This window comes from Amblyomma mixtum, chromosome 6, assembly GCF_055824585.1.
Source record: "Amblyomma mixtum isolate Tamu chromosome 6, ASM5582458v1, whole genome shotgun sequence".
Taxonomy (NCBI): Eukaryota; Metazoa; Arthropoda; class Arachnida; order Ixodida; family Ixodidae; genus Amblyomma; species Amblyomma mixtum.
The window spans coordinates 101,909,348-101,929,844 of record NC_143017.1 but is presented as its reverse complement, the minus strand read 5'-3'; the positions used below and the strand labels follow the sequence as shown (position 1 = coordinate 101,929,844).

At 51.4% G+C, this 20,497-nt stretch overlaps 1 protein-coding gene across 2 annotated transcripts in view; it reads right to left on the bottom strand.

Annotated features, from left to right (window-relative positions):
* Window positions 1-16,883, bottom strand: part of LOC149339872 (uncharacterized) — a 115,351-nt gene extending 98,468 nt beyond the window's left edge. Inside the window, exon 1 of one of the 2 annotated variants that reach the window (XM_089548539.1) lies at window positions 16,182-16,883. In XM_089548539.1, coding sequence (XP_089404665.1) covers window positions 16,182-16,419 — 238 coding nt within the window. In that variant the 5' untranslated portion in view covers window positions 16,420-16,883. The remainder of the gene's footprint in view (window positions 1-16,181) is intronic. The other variant, XM_089548548.1, reaches the window with a different exon arrangement.
* Window positions 16,884-20,497: the final 3,614 nt, after the last annotated feature.

The following is a 20,497-nucleotide window of genomic DNA, read 5'->3' as shown; positions in this document are numbered from 1 at the left end:
TGTTTCTCCCCCGAGCGCACAAAGCCAGCGCGCCTCCACGCGTGAGCGCCGACCCCCTGCACGATACCAGGCAACTTTCTAAGGGGGAAGGAAGTGTTGTGTCCCCTTATTGCTTTTGTGTGTGTGCGCCCTCGCATCCTCCTCCTAACGACCACTCGCATCCTCCTCCTAACGACCACTCGCATCCTCCTCCTAACGACCACTTGCCCCTCGTCGCACGCTGTCGCCAGATGCCCCCCCACGGTGCGCCCCCGCACCCTCCTCCTGTTCTGGGAAGCGACTCCCTCCCGTGGACGCTTCTCCGCTCCCTCCTTTCTTCGGGCGGCCAGTTCGGCTCCTGCCTCGGTCGACGCTGGTCGCACCCTCATCGGCTTTAAATAAACGAAGTCTTAAAGTACCGTGTGCGTCTTTCGCTGCATTCAACACAGCGACCGGACACGACAGAAAATAAATCCACTAATATTCGTAATACCCTAAGAAAGTGTGGAAAACATTAATGAACTGCTTCCCAACATGAAAGAAAGTTCTTTTTCTGAGATAAGTGATAACGGAAATATATACACAGGAGATTCACTCACGTATAAGTGTAATCAACATTTTCTAAAAAGGGATCATCAAACTGTTGGTACACTTGCAGCCCTGCTTACAGTTACAGATATTATATTTCGACTAGTATAAGGTCATTATTTCTCGCACTTACAGATACGACGAAAATAGGTAGCCAACTGGTCAAATTGAAGAACTCAGCAGCTTGTGGTATTGATAGCATTAAAGCAGAGCATATAAAAACAGTCGCGGAGTACATTAGCAAACCACTCTCATACATCTGCAATCTCATACTGCCTACTGGGAATTTCCCTGGTTAATTAAAAATTGCAAAATTATTGGTAATATTTAAAGAGGGAGACATAAATGAGATTACCAACTACAGACCAATTTCAATCCTGCCAATTTTTTTTTCGAAATTAGTTGAACAAGTGATGCATTAACGTATTCTGAATTCATGCACTGTAAATAATATTATCACAGAAAAACAATATGGATTTAGAAAGCAGCAGTGTACGGAAACGGCGCAGCAACACATTGAAGAAAAAAATAATAAGCAACTTTGAGAATAAACTGTATACGATAGGATTACTTGTCGACTTTAAAAATTCATTTGACTCCATCAAGCATGACGTCTTATTGCAAAAGTTAAATGAGTATGGGATAAAGAGAATTGCTCTTAACCTAGTTAAAAGCTAACTGACAGCCTACAGTACACAGGAATGCTTAGTTCGTGAAAGAAGAAACCAAATTTGGTGTGCCACGAGGATCCACTCTCGATCCACTTCTCTTTCTTTTATACATCAATAATATCTTTAACGTGCCTCTAAGTACAGACAGATATAATCCTATATGTCGATGACACTAGCTTTTTTTTCTGGTGAAAACTTAAGTGCTGTTCAAGCGAGCAGCTAATATCTGGCTAAGGAATGTCTATGAGTGCCTTATAATAAACAAATTAGAATTAAGCACTAAAAAAACAAAATATTATATTTTTAGGCATCGTGGTAGGCATATCGATGACACCATAGTACTAAAGTACATTGATGAAGTCATCCAGCGCTCCGCATTTCACAGATTTCTTAGAGTTATTGTCGAAGAACATTTGAACTGAGCTGGTCAAATCATATTTGCAACATAAAAACCAGTATTGCCAGATCCATCGGTATTATTAATAAACTAAGAAACCGTTTACCTTCACAACTGAAAAAAAAACAACAAAAACAACTATATTATACTCTAGCGTATTCACGCCTTCGATATTGTTTATCCGTTTGGGGAACGACGACTAAAACTAATATTTACAAGTTCTTTATGTTAGAGAGACACATATTCAGCTTTATTGAGAATGGACCCTACACGATTCATTACGCTCTGCTCTTCAAGAAGAGCAATGTATTAACAATCGGAAACCTCATTAACAGGAAAACAGCAATCACCATACTCCATGCAGTCAAGCTCAATGAAAGAGAAACTTTTCGAAAATACCTCCCGAAAGAATACGAATACACGTTACACAACTTACAACAAGGGTAAAATACGAAAAAATCGCGGCATGCAACAGCAGTCATTTGTTGTACCAGATTTTTCAATCGCTCCCCTGCTATCATGTCCTCAGTAAATCAATCATCTTCGTTAGCAGCCTTATAAAAAAAAAAAAGTTGAATGCGCACTTGCCGCTTTAGGATGAACTACACTTTTTAAATCATGTCCGGCTGCTTTCAATGCCTGCATTATATTCGCTGATATAATCCTGCAATCCCACTCTGTGTCAGTGCTTCGATTATATTTACCATTTTAATCCGCTCTTCAGTGCATGCAACCATTCATTTTTTTTCTCTCTCAACATATGCTGATTCCTAGTGTGTATTGAGAGACTGACTGTTACGCTCGACTCCTTCCGCTAAAGCGCCGAAGCATCGGGACGGCCCCTTGGTGCCGTATGTGTTAAAGACGCGTAACGCCGGTCTACAAAGAATCTCCAGACATCTGGAAACTGTCAATAGACAGGACTTCGGAGAGGCGTCGGCGTGGCGGCCCCGGCACCCCGAAAGCAGGGAGCGGCGTCAACAAGGGGACCCCCTGGTGGTTTATGGGGGGACATCCGCTGCACGGGAACGGCTCAACTCCCATTAGCGGTGCCAAACCCAAACGAAACGCAACGGCATGGTGTGTCGGCGGCTGTTCTGTGTTGTTTGTGGCCAGCGCGGGTGCTGGCGTGCTCGCGCTTCGGTAACGGCTTCCGGTCTTCCTGGAACCTTTCGGCGCAAGTGCGACGCCGGCCATCCGTCCCCGCGGCTCGCTGTGAAGTGCAGGCGTCGGACTCGTGTTTCGGCTGACGAATGGCTCGAACTCAACGGCTTGTCATCGTTGCCGCGAGGGATCGGCCGGACAGCATCTTCGAAGAAGTGGCGAGGGTGAACTGGGGGACGTCCTTGTGGGCGGACCACTACGAATGGACACGTGACCCAGTTCACAGTGATTGGACACATTTTTGATTAACCAATTTCCCTAACTAGGGACCTGGGGACAGGACACCCTATTTAAGCCGCTGTTCGGCATGGGAAAGGGGCTTTTTCTTCAATCTTGTAACCTTGTCTCCCTACTTTACCTTCTTGTCTTACTTTCTTCATGTAATTAAACCTTTGTATTTTACCTGTTACCTTGTCTGGGAAGTTCGTTCTGTGTGCCGGCAGAGAGAGGGAAATTATGGTTATGGGAGGGGAACCACAACTGGCGCAGTCGGCAGGATCTGCTTAGGCTGAGCGGAAGAACTTCACCGGGGACAAGCGACAACGACGACGAGAGTGGCGGAGGGAGCGACCGAGCTACCAAGGAGACCCACCAGACCTCCAGGCTCATATGACCCAGCCGGGGCACCGACAGCGACGCTTCGGTAGCTAGGCGAGTACCCGTTTGGTTTCTTGTGTTTGCGTGTAATGTCAAAGCCTTGGGTTTTGAGGAGTGACATCGCTAAAGAAACCATAATGGCGAATCCGGGTGTAGATGGGGAAGGGGGAGAGGTGCCGGCGCTAACAAGCGAAATGGTAGAAGGTCGTAGTAACGCCTCGCCACAGACGGCGTCCGAGCAGCAAGAAAGGCTGCTGGAGTTACAATTGAAAATTGCTGAAAGGGTCCTAGAAACAGTACGTTTGCAATCGCAAAGTGGAGTCGCGTCTGTCGAGGGGAGCAGCCGCTCAGGTGCGGATATGCGGTTGGAGGAGGACCGGAGACTAAAATTTGCTAGCCTGTTGAAGGGGGTACTCGCGACAATGCCTACTCAAGAAGCACTAGTGCCGGGTTGGTTTGAAGACATCGAGGCAACATTGGAATCCTACGATGTACCAACAGAGTGGTGGGCCGGACTTGTGTTGCCGCGACTCAGTGAGAGGGCGCGGGGACTCCTTACACGTCTGTCTTCAGATGAAAGGCGAGAGTACGCCATTCTAAAAAGCAAAATTTTGGAGGGACTCAGATTATCAACTGCGGAGTACAAACACCTTTTCCAATCATCCATCAGAAGACCGGAAGAGTCGTGGGAGCAATTCGCGGTCAGATTAGAGAATTATTGGGAGTACTATGTCGAAAGCAGTGAAGCAAACTCGTTGGAGAAAATTAAACAGCTGGTAGTCTCAGACCGTCTGAAGGATTGTCTCAGCGCAGACGCAAGAGCACACATTGTGCTAAATCAAAGCCAAAAGCGAGGATTCCTTAAGCCCGAAGATGTGGCTACGATAGCACAGGCATTCGAGGAGAGTGTCAGGTGCAGAGTAACAGCGGGAAGGACATCAAGTGCGAGCGAAAAGCAGAAAGCTGAAGGGACACTGACATCGCGGCCTTCAGAAAACACTAGCCCCCATTCGCGGCGCCGGAAACAATGTTTTAATTGCCACAGCTACGGGCACGTAGCAAAGGAATGCCCGCAGGGTGCATTATCAGCGAGGGAGGCGACAAAGAAAAATTGTAGCGAGAACAGAGAGGTCGTTGCTCGGGTAGCCGCGCCACTGGAGGCGGGGGACGCGTCAGTGCGAGTAACAGAAGTCGGCGGGGCCAGCACGGTTACGCTAAAGAGTGCGGGTCAAACTTTCGACGCGCGAATAGACTCCGGGGCGGACTTGACCGTCATTCGCAAATCACTATGCCCAAGGTACGACAGCGCAGGGTCGACTATCAAACTGACAGGCGCGTTTGGGGAGCAAGTAGTTGCCGAGCTAGCATACGTGCCGATGTCGACTACGGAGGGCGCTCCAGGTATCTCATTTTACCCCTCGGAGAAGGGCATACTGTGCGCAATCACCGACAAGTTGGCAAAGGGCATAGACGCGCTGATAACCCCTAATGATTACGAGCAGCTCTTGGAGGACAGAGTGGCAGTACCACCTATCTGCGAGCCTGAAGGCGAAGATGAGAACTTAGACCCAGGGCAGGAATCGTGCGAGAACGAGAGCCAAGAAGTAGTGCGCGCATGCGAGGTGACCGTCGAGAGCACCTCGCAAGAGGCAGCGCAAACGACGCGGCAGACGTTCCGCGAGGCGCAACGGATGGACGAAACGCTGAGAGAAGCATGGGCACAGGCGAAGGAGGGCACGCACGGCATGCTCGTGCGCGACGAGCTGCTTTACCACCGAGAGCACGTCGCCGGGCACGAGTGCTGCCAGCTCGTTCTGCCATCAGAACGCCGCAAGGAAGTCCTAGAAATGGCCCATGATTCCGCATGGGCAGGGCACCTTGGCGAGCGGAAAACTCTACAGCGCATTAAGGCGTCATTCTGCTGGCCAGGGGTAGCCCGCGATGTGAAGCAGCACTGCCGCACGTGCCATGATTGTCAGATGAGAGCCCCTATGCGAACACAGGACCGCGTGCCGATCTCACCTTTAGCCAGACCGGGCGTCGCATTCCAAGTGGTAAACATGGACTGTGTAGGCCCGCTCGAGCCGCCTTCCGCTAGAGGACACCGTTATGCTTTATGTGTAGTGGACGTCCATTCAAGGTGGCCAGAAGTAATATGTTTGAAGGCCTTGACTGCGAGGGCTACTTGCGACGGGTTACTGCAGATATTTGCGCGACTAGGTGTCCCAGAGACGATCTGCTGCGATCAGGGCACAAATTTCACAGCTAAATTGACTCAAGAGCTCCTTGCAAAACTAGGCGCATGTCCTCGTTTCTCTACGCCGGACCACCCGCAGAGCAACGGGTTAGTGGAAAGGTGGAACGGGACATTCAAGTCCATGCTGCACCACACCATAAACGAACACGGGAGAGAGTGGGACAAATTCGTTCCGTTCCTCCTGTGGGCCTACCGTGAGGTGCCCAACGCTAGCACGGGGAGGTCGCCCTTCGAGCTGATGTACGGAAGGCTGCCGGTGGGACCACTCACCATCCTACAAAAATCTTGGACGGGGGAATGGGCAGTCCCAGACTCATTGGGAGTCCCCGCGGCGCAGTACATGCAAAGGCTGCGGGAAACAATGGCTGAGGCCAGTGCAGCAGCCGACGAGAACTTAGAAGCAGCTCAGCGCACTTATACCAGCCGCTACAATCTCAGAGCAACGGACAAGGGGTTCAGGGAGGACGAACAGGTATTGTGGCTCGAGAAGCAAGGCGGGAACAAGTTAACGGAGAAGTGGGTGGGGCCGGTCAGGATCGTTAGGCAGCTGCGGCCCTACACTTACGTCATTGAGGTAGAAGATGGGTCGCACCGTTCGGTGCACGCAAATAAGCTGCGGCCGTACCACGCGCGCGTAAGTGCGGTCGGGTTAATATTCGAGGGCGATGAGGAGTTCGGCCACGTGCCGACGTTTCCTACCCCTGCGGACCCAATCAATGAGCTGCCGCCCGACGCATTAAGCCATCTTAACGCGTCACAACGCTCGGAGGTCGACGCGTTGGTGGCCCGAAACAGTCACGTTTTCGGAGACAGGCCAGGTACTTGCAACGTAGGAGTGCACCGCATCAAGCTCAAGGCAGGCGCGGAGAGGCAACCGGTCTATCCGTACAAGGTGCCGATGGCCTTTAGAAAAGAGGTGGAGAAGCAAGTTTCCGAGCTTAGGGAATGGGGCCTGGTTTACCCCGTGGAAAGCCAATACGCCCATCCGGTGGTCTGCGTGGCAAAGCGGGACGGAGGAGTGAGACTATGCTGCGACTACCGCAAACTCAATAGCATCACCGAGCCGGACGCTTACCCCATGAGTATACCTGACGAGCTCCTGCTGAGAGTGGCGAAGGCGGAGTACATCACCTTGATAGATATGCTGAAGGGATACTGGCAGATACGGCTGGACGAGGAGGCACAGGCTCTCACCGCATTCGTGACGCCGCACGGCCAGTACGCGTGGCGGGTTATGCCGTTCGGTCTCAGAAACGCCAGCTCAACTTTTCAGCGCATAATTAACGAAGTGCTAGCTCCCCACCGCGAGTATGCCTGTGCATACATTGACGACCTCGCAATATATTCCGAAACGTGGGAAGATCATCTCGAGCACTTAGAAAAGGTATTGGCTGCGATCGGAGCAGCGGGGTTCACCGTCAACGCGAGTAAGTGCCGCTTCGCAAAGAAAGAGGTGCGGTTTTTGGGGCACATTGTGGGATCGAATAGCCATCGCGTCGACCCAGACAAGGTGAAGGCAATCGATGAAATTCCCGTGCCCCAGACGAAGAGGCAATTGAGAAGTTTCTTAGGGCTTGCCAACTACTACCGCCAGTATGTGCCTCACTACGCGCAGGTGGTGCTTGCACTGACAAACCTCACTACGAGGCGGACGCCGCAACAACTCCCCTGGGGAGACGAGGCCCAAATGGCATTCGACGAAGTCAAGGCTAGGTTAAAGTCTGCGACAGCGCTACGCGCACCAGATCCCACGCGAGAATATGTCCTCGCCACAGACGCGTCCGACTTCGCCGTCGGCGCGTGTCTAGCGCAACTCGACGAGGAGGGTAGGGAGTGCCCCGTAGCCTTCCTGAGCAGGAAACTGAGTCCGGCCCAGGCCCGTTGGGCCACCATTGAAAAGGAGGCTTATGCCATCATTTGGGCACTAGAGAAACTCGAGGAGTGGGTGTTCGGCACTAAGGTGCGAGTGATCACCGACCATAACCCTCTTCGCTACCTCACCCTTTGCAGTCCACATAGTGCTAAGCTCACTCGATGGTCGTTGGCTCTGCAGAAGTACAACCTCACAATAGAGCACAAAAAAGGGATCCAAAATGCCAACGCCGACGCCATGTCAAGGCTTGTGGGTGCCGGCTAATCTCCAGCGGGATCTCTGTGTGTACGGGCGAGGGGTCAAGTTTTTTTTTCTCTCTCTCTGTCTCTCTCTCTTTGCTTTTGCGGTATGGGGAGATAAGTGGGAGAAGGCTTTGACTTTGCACGCGGCGCGGGAGGCCATCGGGAGCTCCCGGCCGCCGGGGCTCGGGCTTGTCGAGCTATTCTGGTGTGTTGTGTTGCACGCTAGGAAAACCATGCAACACAGTTGGTGCGGAGGTGTTACGCTCGACTCCTTCCGCTAAAGCGCCGAAGCATCGGGACGGCCCCTTGGTGCCGTATGTGTTAAAGACGCGTAACGCCGGTCTACAAAGAATCTCCAGACATCTGGAAACTGTCAATAGACAGGACTTCGGAGAGGCGTCGGCGTGGCGGCCCCGGCACCCCGAAAGCAGGGAGCGGCGTCAACAAGGGGACCCCCTGGTGGTTTATGGGGGGACATCCGCTGCACGGGAACGGCTCAACTCCCATTAGCGGTGCCAAACCCAAACGAAACGCAACGGCATGGTGTGTCGGCGGCTGTTCTGTGTTGTTTGTGGCCAGCGCGGGTGCTGGCGTGCTCGCGCTTCGGTAACGGCTTCCGGTCTTCCTGGAACCTTTCGGCGCAAGTGCGACGCCGGCCATCCGTCCCCGCGGCTCGCTGTGAAGTGCAGGCGTCGGACTCGTGTTTCGGCTGACGAATGGCTCGAACTCAACGGCTTGTCATCGTTGCCGCGAGGGATCGGCCGGACAGCATCTTCGAAGAAGTGGCGAGGGTGAACTGGGGGACGTCCTTGTGGGCGGACCACTACGAATGGACACGTGACCCAGTTCACAGTGATTGGACACATTTTTGATTAACCAATTTCCCTAACTAGGGACCTGGGGACAGGACACCCTATTTAAGCCGCTGTTCGGCATGGGAAAGGGGCTTTTTCTTCAATCTTGTAACCTTGTCTCCCTACTTTACCTTCTTGTCTTACTTTCTTCATGTAATTAAACCTTTGTATTTTACCTGTTACCTTGTCTGGGAAGTTCGTTCTATGTGCCGGCAGAGAGAGGGAAATTATGGTTATGGGAGGGGAACCACAACTCTGACACTGCCTTTTTGTCAGCCTCTTAGAAAGACTTGTACTTTTGTGCCTTGTTTTCATGAAATAGACATTCAATTCAGCCCGATCCCGACGAAGTTCGCGGCCGTCAGTGCTTTTCGCACTACCCCATTCGTCCAGTGACGGGCGCAGCTTCTTCGGGTTGTGTTCTTGCTTTCGCCGCTTCGTCCCCAATTTCGGAGAAGTCGCCCGCCCTCTCACCACTGTGCAGAAAGGAAGAAGTTTCCTTTTCTTGGTTCCTTGAGCACGCTGACGCTTTCTCAAGTCTCGTAGCTGTCCTCACCCTTGGCGCACTTCGACCTTCGACCGCACTTCGACCCTATACGGAACTTCGCACAGACGCCGGCGGCCACACGATTAGCGCCATCCTTGCGCAGCGGCAACGCGGCCACCACTGCGGGATTGCCTACGCATGCCTCCTCTTTTCTTCACCGGAGAAGAATTATTCCATCACAGAGCGGGAGTGACTGGCCGTCGTTTAGGGCATTGCGAAGTTCCGCCGTTACTTGTTTGGCTGACCGTTCACTGTTGTTACCGACCACCACGTTTTGGGCTGGCTCTCTTCCCTCAAGGACCCTACGCCTTGGGCGCCGGGTGTTGCGTCTGCAAGAGTATGCATTTCCTGTCGTGCACAAATCCAGCCGGCTTCATCAAGATGCAGACTGCCTGTCCCGTCATCCCATCGGTCCTCTTTCCTCCAAAGACTGTGACTAACACCTGTGTCTTGTCTATCTCGGCCTTCTCACACATTGCCGACGAACAGTGCCTGGATACCATCTTACGCTCCATCATCGACCCTCTCAACTACAACCGCCCTCACCCTTCCCTTGCCATGTTCGTCATCAACGGAAGTACTCTCTACCGCCGTAATATGCACCCTGATGGCGCTGAGCTCTTGCTTGTCGTCCCCTAAAACCTGCGTTCTGCCATCCTCGCACAATTCTATGATGCTGCGACGGTTGGCCATGTTGGTGTCGTCCTAACGTACGCCCGCGTTCGACGGCGTTTCTTCTGGCCCCACCTCTACCAGACCGTCCAACGCTAAGTGGCCACTAGCGAGCGCTGTCAACGCCGTAAGAGGCCCTCGGTTCTGCACACCGGACACTTGCAGCCTATAGCCATCCCGGCCGAGCCGTTTTCTTGTTTTGGCCTTGACTTGCTTGAGCCCTTCTCGGTGCCCACCTTGGGGATCGCCGTCGCCACCGAAAGTACCCCCGTAATTCACAATGATTTTTTTTACACACGAACGGCATTGTTTCTTGTTCCTCATCTTTTTAATGAGTGGTGTAGTCAGAAGGTTGCTATTCCTACACAACACATCAACGATAGAAATAAAGACTAAAAATGACTACCGCTTCTTCTCGCCCTCATCAGAACCTTCCTCCCCCCCTCCTAGAAACTCAGACCCACCTCCCCAATTTCAATTCGTGGGGAAACCCCTATACACGAGGTTCAAGTAACGATAACGTCGCGCATTGACTGGGGAAGGAAATTGAGGGATTGTTTACAATTTTCGTAAAACGGATCAGGCGAGGCGGGCGTGATGCATCTGTTCATAACAACGTTGCACCTCAAACGTGCCCTTGTGCCTTCATACGCTGGAGTGAATGTTTGCACTTCTCCTACATTTTTTGTTTTGCAGGTGAAGAACGCTCTACTGACCTGTTTCTGCTGAATAGACTTCACAATGTTGGTCCAGCGTTTAGGATAATCCCCCAAAATGGAGTGGAAGGGTATTAAGCGAATAAATACTCATTTGCATCCACCCAAGCCTAACCGTACTTCTGAAAAGGAAGGCTATACAGGTATCACACAGACTTCGTAGTTAAACAGTCGTCGTAGCTGGTCCGAGGTTCGAGTCCGGAACCACCGCCTCGCCAGAGCAGCCGCTCTATCAACTGAGCTAACCGGCACGGCTATCATGTGGTATCCGACGAGAGCAAATCGATCAACAACTCGAAGTTGGCACGCTGTCGGTCTAATGCTTAGAGGAATCCCCCAAGGTAGGGTAGATTTGTGATAAGGGAGTAATTATAGCTTTCCTGTGTAGCCGTACGGCTGCGCTTGGGTCGAGGTTAATGAGTAATTACTCTCTTATTATACTTCGCCGTCGCCATTTTTTTTAGCGCCCGGCTACGTGGCCTACACGCAGTGTATAAGGTGTTGCTCGTCGTCACCATTCGTCCAAAGGTGCACAGTGCCTGCAACAAGCCACTGGATACATTCCATATAACACGCGAGCCTCCGCCTCGCAACATGCCGGCCGCGCTCTTACCTGCTGCTATGTAACACGTACAAGGTCAGTGTACAACGATAGCGCATGCTGCGCCCTGCAGTTGTCGGCACCCGGCCGGTGCCGACAGCGTAATATGCATAGCTGAGGGGAAGGGGAAAACAGGGGCGTCCAGCTGCACGTGCAATTTGCGTAAGTCCACGCGAAACCACACGGAATCTTCCTTGGCCAGATTTCTTATCAGCCCAGGGTCCTTCCCTTATCAGCGCCGTTGGAGCGCACGAGAAAACAAAGGCGGTCGGCGACATCGGCGAACAGGAAGTGGCCTGGTGCTCTCTTCCCCGTTGCCTTCGCGAGTTCTGAGAAAATGTTATCAGGTGAGCGCGAGATTGATTCTTCTCGTGCGCATTGCTAGGGGTGCGCCAGGCCGTCTCGGGCCTGAGGACGGAGACTCCGCCCAGTCAACAATGCCTGTTTCGTCAGCAACCTGTTCACCCAACTTTCCGCTAAGTACGGCATTGCTGGTATCAGAACACAAAACGTGTCGTTTATCAGATAATGCTTGGCAGCTGGAAAGCGAATGAGCGGCAACTGACGTAAATGCATGCACGGTGCTTTGTGTAGAAAGACCACGACCGTGATCAAGAGATGCCTTAAATGCCTAGGGGAATATTCGTACATCGCTTGAAAACATTTCAAAATTGTTTGGTTTGGTTTGGTTTTATGGGGTTTAACGTCCCAAAGCGACTAAGGCTATGAGAGACGCCGTAGTGGAGGGCTCCGGAAATTTCGACCACCTGGGGTTCTTTAAAAAAAAAAAAAGGAAATAGCGAGAGTCGGCCAAGTGCAGACCACAATTTCAAAATTGTGGTCTGCACTTGGCCGACTCTCGCTATTTCCTTTTTTTTTTTTTGATAAACCAAATCACACGCGACAAAGTTATTTAAAATGGTTGCGCAGCCTGCTTAAAGGTTACACTCCTCGAGCTCCTGCATGGAAAGATGCCCTCCCCCGAACGAGTTTTCAGGATGCCCCATCTCCTCTCTCTCAAGTACTAACAGTAAAATGTCTGGTCATGCTCTTCAAGAGCAAGCTTTGAATGCGTTAGCAACCAGCTGACCGCACTAACGACTGCAAACACCTTTTATTCCGGGGCTCAGGGTACGAGGCGCCGGCCGCTCGGTTGGTTAGGCTTCGGGCCACGGTGGAAGCTTCGGGCTAATCAGTCGACCCTTTCGTTCCCAAAGTTTCGCTCTCAGGGGCAGGTGCCCACGCTAAGCTTACAGTGCGGTCGAGAGTGCAGCCGCAGGGACAGGTGGAAGTTGATGAAGGCGACGAGGCGCAATGCACAGCGCGAGAGCATGTTAAAGAGGTGAAGAAGAAGAAGAAGAAGAAGAGAGCATGTTGCAGTCTAACATGAGGCGTGATCGGCTGCGGCAGTATAGTGTTTTCGTGCAGTGACCAGCGAAGCTGACCTGTTGGCGCCGCCACGGGCCCGAAACCCAGTGACGTCAATGTTTTTTTTCTGTACCCTCACGATCAAGGACGTCGCAAGATTCTTGGTTTGGTTTGAGCCCGTAAACCAGTGCTTTCGGTCTAAAACGGAAAACAGCGCCTGCTCCAGCCGATTGAGTTGAAATAAGCCAGTTGAAATAATGCACGAACAGCAACATAAAGGCGCCTCCTCAACCCGATATCCTTACCTTGGCCCCCTACGTCACGCTGTGTCGTCCCTGCATTGCTACCTCCGCCGCTTTTGGCTCCTGCCGGCACGCACTAGACTGCATCTTTCGCCATTTCATCGAAATTTATCCACAGATAACTGCGCACGACTGACGCGGCCTCGCCGAATTAAGAGAGTTAAAATGCCGACTCAGTGGAGTCCCGAACTGTCCTGCCACGCCGTTTACCACTCCGGCACGTCCTCGGCATGTTTCCAGCACTGCTCTTCCTTGGCATTTCTGCGGGTAGCAACATCAAACTGACGTGCCCCAAACACTATACGTCGCGCCGGCGCGACATTTTCTTCCACGCGAACAAAGAAAAAAAAACATAGTATTTATCCCGGGCTTAATGCGGAGCTTAACAGGCCTCTTCAACTTTAGTGCGCAAGCACGAATGCCGCGCTCTACGATTTCACCAATCTTAGTATGACGCCTGCTTTACCTTCGAAACCGGACCTCGACTGGAAACTGAACCCGCAGTGAAAAACCCACATGCTTATGGCAAATTGGTAAATTGGTTTTTGAGGAAAGGAAAATGGCACAGTATCTGTCTCACATATCTCGGTGGATACCTGAACCGCGCCGCAAGGGAAGGGGAGAAAGGTGGGAGTGAAAGAAGAAAGAGAGAAAGGGGTGCAGTAGTGGAGGTCTCCTGAATAATTTCGACCACCTGGGGATCTTTAACGTGCACTGGCATCGCACAGCACACGGGCACACGGGTCGTTTCGCCTCCATCGAAACGCAGCCGCCGCGGTAGGGTTCGAACCCGGGTACTCCGGCTCTAATGCTTGTGCACAGAAATCGCATTTGGCCTAACCAAGCTAAGTCGTCCGTCATTTTATTCTCTGCGCATTCTGCTATCGTCAGCACTTATCTCTCTTCAACGCCAACTCCCTGCTGGGAATAAACAATCTACTCTGAGGGGCGGTCTAGGCATCTCCATTTTTTACGTTCGGCTACTGGACATCAACGCTGAGTGTTTGATCAGCGCCGTCGTGGCCTTCCCAGAAACGTTCATGTGCTTGTGGCCTATAGTCTGACGCTCCAATTTCTTATTTTCTCTTTCTTTTAAACGCACATTCATTCATCAACTCCTTCACTACCGGCGCCCCCCCCACCTCTCCAACCCGCCTCCTTTATTTCCTATCATGACGTAACGGAATGGTGCCGACGTAATGAGAAAATATGAAAAGTGAACATCAGCGCTGTGTGTGGGTTTGAGTTTTATCTGTGCATTGTGTGCGAATGTGGGGCAGAATATCTCCGCAACGTAAAACCGCGATAAGACAGACTAATGTTTACTTGGGCTAACGCACCATACAAGCATGCACCAGTGAGCATGGTGCACATGCTGCCAGTGCGTGAAGCTATGTCCTGTGATTGCTGCAATGTGTCTAACCTTAGTAGATACTTCCGCCGTTTGCGGCCGTCTATGCAAGGCAACGGCGAATCGGTTAAGAACTATGGCGTGCGTGGTTCAAAACCAATGGCGTAGAATACCAGCTGCTTTGAGAAAAACTCATAATCATTGTGATCGTCGTTGTCATCAACGGAAAATGTTAAAACGCCTCATCAGTACTAATACCTCGCCATATTCTTCCCACGGCGATGAAGCAAGGAAAGAAAATCAAAACAGGCCGTTGCTCTCTCGGTCGACGGATAACAAAAGCCAGGTGTCCAAGTTTGAGGCTTGAATTTGCAGAATTTTGACAGGTTTTTTTCAGCGTCGAGCAATTTGTTTTCTCTATTACGAAACAAACGCAGTATACATTGCGTCATTGGTAACGAGCTGTGTCCCTACGTGCACAGTTTTTACTGTGCATCCACGTAGTGGCATTCATGACATGCAGTCACGCCGTCGTCCCTCCCAGACGAAATCATAACATCATATCGCATGCTGTTGAGTTACTTGAGCCTCAGTCAAGTTTCTGTAAACGCTCAAACTCAGTTGAGCGTCAAAACATGACAACAGAAAGTCTCAACCAAATGTTTCGTTATCGAACGTTTCCTTATCAGTCTTGTTTCAGAATCAAAGCGGAAAAGACATCCACTTCACATGCGTCCGTTTGCACAAGCTCTTCTGAGTGCCCATAGAGAGAAGGCTTTAGTAACCGCTTCGACGATTAATCGTATCGGTGGACGCGAACAGGGAATCGTGCAAGGCCTACTTGAAACAAAAACTAAAGTCGAGAAAATTCTGAGGAATACACATCCTTACAGCGAAAAATGAGAATGTGTAACAAAAATGTAAGGCGAAAGTGTGTTATTTCCTCAATAAGGTTTAGAATGGAATCTCGATTTGAAGCATCAGTCGACAGCTTGACGAGGACTGCGAAACAGCTTTCAAAAGGCTACTGCAAAACCAAAGGGAGTGCATAACTGCAACGGTTGAGGCACAAAGTATAGAAAAAAAAAAAAACAGCGAACTGTCAAAAGAAGCATTTGGACACAAGACATGCAAACAAAGTAAAGGCAGTTGGGTCACACCACATGTCCGTTCTTGAGAAATCGCCAGTGTACTTTAGCCTCGTAAGATATCTTAAAACGCTATGCTGAGATAAAGGTACGAGAGTTTTTTGTGCAATGAATGCTAGCGATAGCTGCGAGATCGGCGCGTCGGCGAAAACATCCGTGTAAAAGCGGCGAGTGTGCCGAACAGCTACAGAAGCAGATCTGAGTGGAAACGGTTCTCAGTTCTGAACGCGGGTGCAGGAAATGGACGATGAACTGTCTAACGTGCTCGTGTGAGAGAAATTATGCAGGCAAATTATTTACTTCTTTTTATATGGGCGCGGGAAAAATTTAAATTGAAAAATTCTGCCTGCGTATTTTCTGGGTTGGTTGGTTTATGGGGTTTAACGTCCCAAAGCGACTAAGGCTATGAGAGACGCCGTAGTGGAGGGCTCCGGAAATTTCGACCACCTGGGGTTCTGCTTTAGAATTTATCACATGTGAGAAATTTTGATCGAGGCATTCACCTGTAATACATAACAGTGCGAAATCTCTTTCGAGGTCCGGCAAAATAACATACTTCGTAACCCATGCCCTCTTTCTTTTTTCTCCTCTGTCTTTGGAGTTTACGGCACCTTGTGACATCCTTTAATCGACTCCTTTACGTCCAAGATGGCAGTTGATGCAAGTGCAGTTTATAAGCAATAATAAGAGGTAACAGTGCACTCACTCACTCACTCACTCACTCACTCACTCACTCACTCACTCACTCACTCACTCACTCACTCACTCACTCACTCACTCACTCACTCACTCACTCACTCACTCACTCACTCACTCACTCACTCACTCACTCACTCACTCACTCACTCACTCACCTGCCGTGAAGTACATGGAACTGGTGGCGGAGCTAGCGACACTGTCCACCTCTGCGTAGCTGACTAGGCTGGCCGACCGCTCGCGTAGCAGTCCATCCGGGGGGGCCAGTGTATTGCTACCGCTCTGCTGGTCACTCCACGAGACCCGGTGCTGGCGGCGCCGCCGACGGCTGACCTGGTCCGCCGATGCTGCGCTCGGCGGAAGACGCCGGACGCTGGACAACGACGACGAAGGCATTGCCAGCGCTTTCGACGAGTGCGCAGTCTCGGAGGTTTGTTCACTCACGCACACGCGATCGGCAGCCGGTCAAGAAGGGCGCACTTGCTTTAACGCAGAGCCGACCTGGTTGTGCGTTCGGAGGCGTGTGCGGCAGGGAGGCGCACCGGTGGATGACGGCAGCGAACACTGACGCTTCACCATGCGCTCGCATCCGACTCCCGGCCTCCGCGTTAACAGATCAGCTGAGGCTCGTTTCATCCACAAGGTCCCTTTCTTGAATCTCCAGAATACTTGCGGTCCCAATGGCTCGGACGGCCGCACTGTGTGCAGGTGAGCTGTTGCCGCTACTCACTCAGGTGTACGAGGTGCGCTGGTATCTGTTCCGCGTATCGGGCCGGACTTGTGGAACGACGAGTCGAGTAGCGAAAGGTGTGAAGGAGGTTCGGTGGCGGCCGGAAGGAGGGGGAGTTGAGGCAGGACTGAAAGACCAGATACGACTGGAGCGGTCGTTGATTATGCTAGGTGATCGATTGCCGAGCTGCGCGAAGAGGGAAGATTGGCGGACCGAGGTGAAGAGAGAACAATGTTATCGGTATGCGTTCCCGTTTCTTCGTGACGTTATCGGAGGTCGCCTTCTTGAGCGAGAGGGCTCCTCGAGGCCCAGTGCTGGGGTGACAACGCGTGTGCATCACTGACGCCACGGCTGCTTGAGGTCATCGGGGCAGCCTCCCAACGCTTCTCTTTCCGCAGCTCGCGGTCGGTTGGGACGATGAACTCTGGGAAGAGGTGCTATGCGGCATCGTATCTTTGGTCGCTGTTGCTGTCCCGCCGCTGTAGCACGTCGTGAGTCACACAGTGGGCACGTCTTCGTGGCTGAAAACAAATTCCGCTTACCACATGCAAGGTAGACTGCTGACGTTGTAGCCGTGAGCCTGCAGTGCCATCAGAAAGCAGGTCTAGAAAGCAGGTGTCTGTGCCATCATATCCATACACTTTGAGAGTGTGTTCGAGAACCAAGACGTGCTCTTCGACGGGTGCCCTGTGGCTTCTCAAAGGCCAGGCTCTTCTCGTATCTGAGCCACATCTAAGAACGGCGCCTGGTAATGTCTGCGAATGTGAACTACGTGCCTTTTAATCTTGTGCTCTCCGCAGGTACGCTACGTCCTCTTTGAGCCTAGCGAGAGCTGCCGATGCCGCTGCTTAAAACTTAGAGGTTCTACTTCGTGTTTATGAACCACCTGAGTGTGCAGAAAGCACTGCTCTCGGGTATGGCCTCTTCTGCTCCGTGCTGGCCAAGTCAAGCAAATCTGTTGCTCGTCGTATAAATGTGGATCTACAGCGGCTTCAAAACGCGCAAGGCGCACGTTCACATTTATTTTGGCCCTGCAATACTTCTCCTTTTCCTGGGACCACAATGCGCGTGACGTAAACTGTGCGGCTTTCTTTATTTACTTCAGGAAACATGAAAAGTAATGGCCGCTTGTGTGTGCACATGAGGCAAGCCGCGAAAGCCCCGTAGCGATCACGTGTTTCACAGCTCGGCTCGTTGACATTTCGAGGGTGAAAGCTGCGCTCCAATCGCCTCACCTACGCGGCGGTATATCAGGCAAGCTGGAGATTACGGCCCGCTGTATACCGCACCGAAGCCCTCGTAGGGAAGTAAAAACCTGTGCTTTTAGACGCGGTGTCAAGGGGAAGAATAACACGTCTGCGACAGACGCTGGTGGCAGGTCTTTTGGGCCATTAAAAAATAAAAGATTACGATGGGTTCCCCTTCTGTACCCCCCTCTTGGCGCTGGCATTTTCTCGCATTAAGAGGGCATGTGCACTCACTGAAATCTTATTGAGAGTTTAGACCGGTAGAATCCGGACTGACGGCGTTGATTGCAAAAGGAGCAGCCAATATCTATACGGCCATCCTTCTTAAGATAAGCATTGCCGCATAGCACTCGTGTGATAGCTCGCCAACTCCTCTGTATAACGCTTTCCGTACGTCACACGCACGATGCACTTAGCTGGCTCTTTTGTAGTGAGGGCTGATTTCCATGATTCGCTTAAGACCAGCTAGGTGCGAAAGTGCCTATGACGACAAGATTAGGAGCTCGCTGCAGCCGCTTAACGGAATATCTCTAGCACCGCTTTCCCCCTTGATGCCTGTAACGCGAGGACTAGAACGATGTGGGCGTTGCTGTAGATATTTATTAAAACAAGTTTGCCCTGAGCGGCTGAGTCTGCTATTTGTCTGTGCATCAAAATGCAAAAATTGTGTCCGCATTCTTCGCTCGGAGCCAGCCTCTCGGCATGACTGGTAAAATTAGGAAACACACGAATAAAGAAATCGATGATGTACTCGTAGGTTTTATTTTCAAGGTCGCAACAGGAGCAACCAGTCAGCGGTGATGACAGATGCTCAGGCGCAGGTGACACGTAGCAGTTAGTGTCCGGTACCGGCACGGCAAAGCGCTGTCCACGCTGCGGTGGTGGAGAAAACAGATCGCATGGTGCACATCCCGAGTACGGTGGCGCGAGGATTCATTTAATATCATAGCAAAAAAAAAAAAACATCAAAAACTCGCTGGTGCAGCAGTCTGGCACGTTTAATTTATCTGCTATATTGTCATTGAACGCAGTCGACACATAGCAATGTTTTCTTTATTACCGTATTTATTAATCTATTCGTATGCAGGATATCGCAGACTTCAGTAGCGGCTCCAGTAGGGAAGGCAAATAAGGCATCAAGAGAGGCAAAATATAACCGAGAATGCACAGACAGTCAGAAACGTAAGGTAACTAATGGACTACCCGCCGCGGTGGCTCAGTGGTCACGGCCCTCGGTTGCTGGCCCGAAAGACGCGGTTTCGATCCCGGCCGCGGCGGCCGAATTTCGATGGGGGTGAAATTCTAGAGGCCCGTGTGCTGTGCGATGTCAGTGCACGTTAAAGAACCCCAGGTGGTCGAAATTTCGGGAGCCCTTCACTACGGCGTCCCTCATAGCCTGAGTCGCTTTGGGACGTTAAAACCCCAATAAGCCAATAACTAATGGAATACGAAGGAAAGAAAAATTACAGCACGATCAGGCATCCGCAGATGCGACAATTATGCGAAAGCAGTTGGATTTCCATTAGATGGTTACTTGTACTCTAAGCCGAGGCTTCACACACACGGCAGCATTTTTCTGGAGTCTGAAGGTGAGTGGAGGCGGGTCGAGAGTTCCGGTCGGTGGGCGGCAGCTAAGGGGCAGGGCCCGATGGTGGTGCTTCTGGACGGAAGCTCTTTTTCCACTGCGCCTTAGAATTCGCCGTCGCTTTTTCTATCCGCTGCTGCGTGGACTTGCAAAGGCTGAAGGCCATGCGGAAGGTAGGTTGTCTTTTGCTGGTGGCGGTAGGTGGCTGGTGAGTGATGCTTCTGGAGGATGGCGCTGGAGACTCCACTTCAACACACTCCCCTGGAGACGGGGAGGGGGGGGGGGGGGGGGAGGTCGTATGATAGCGCACTGCTTTCGCAGTAAAAGGCTTGCAACATACCGCACCACATCATAGAAAAAACCGTTCATATCAGAAACCGATAAAAACACAGGGTAGCCACAATAGCAGGAGAATGTACGAGGGTGGCGCTGGTGAACACTCTCAAGGTACGGTTAGACTACACATTATTACTCCCGAAAGCAGTATAGATTGGCCAGCCGACACACTACCTCAGTTGGTAGAGCACCGGACACGAAATTCGGAGGTCGCGGGTTCGGATCCCATCGGAGGCATCTGGTTGTTTTTAGTGCGCTAGCACTTATAGTGCCCATTCCTCGCTTTTAGCCGTTCTGTAGTCTGAAGCCTGTTTTGCCGTAGGCTGCTCACCTGCCCACCGGCAGGGGGGCAACCTGCTCAGGTGCAACATGCCCATGTCAATCGTGAGAGGCTGCTCGGGAAGAGCAACCTAGGTTGCAACCCAATCCAAGACCCGCCAATGGCAGCACCTGCCATAAAAGGGCAGTGGCGCATTGCTTGACCGCTGCCTAGGGATGCAAAACTATCGATAGCACTATCGATAATATCGATAGTTGAGTCACTATCGAACTATCGATGGTAAAAAAGACTATCGA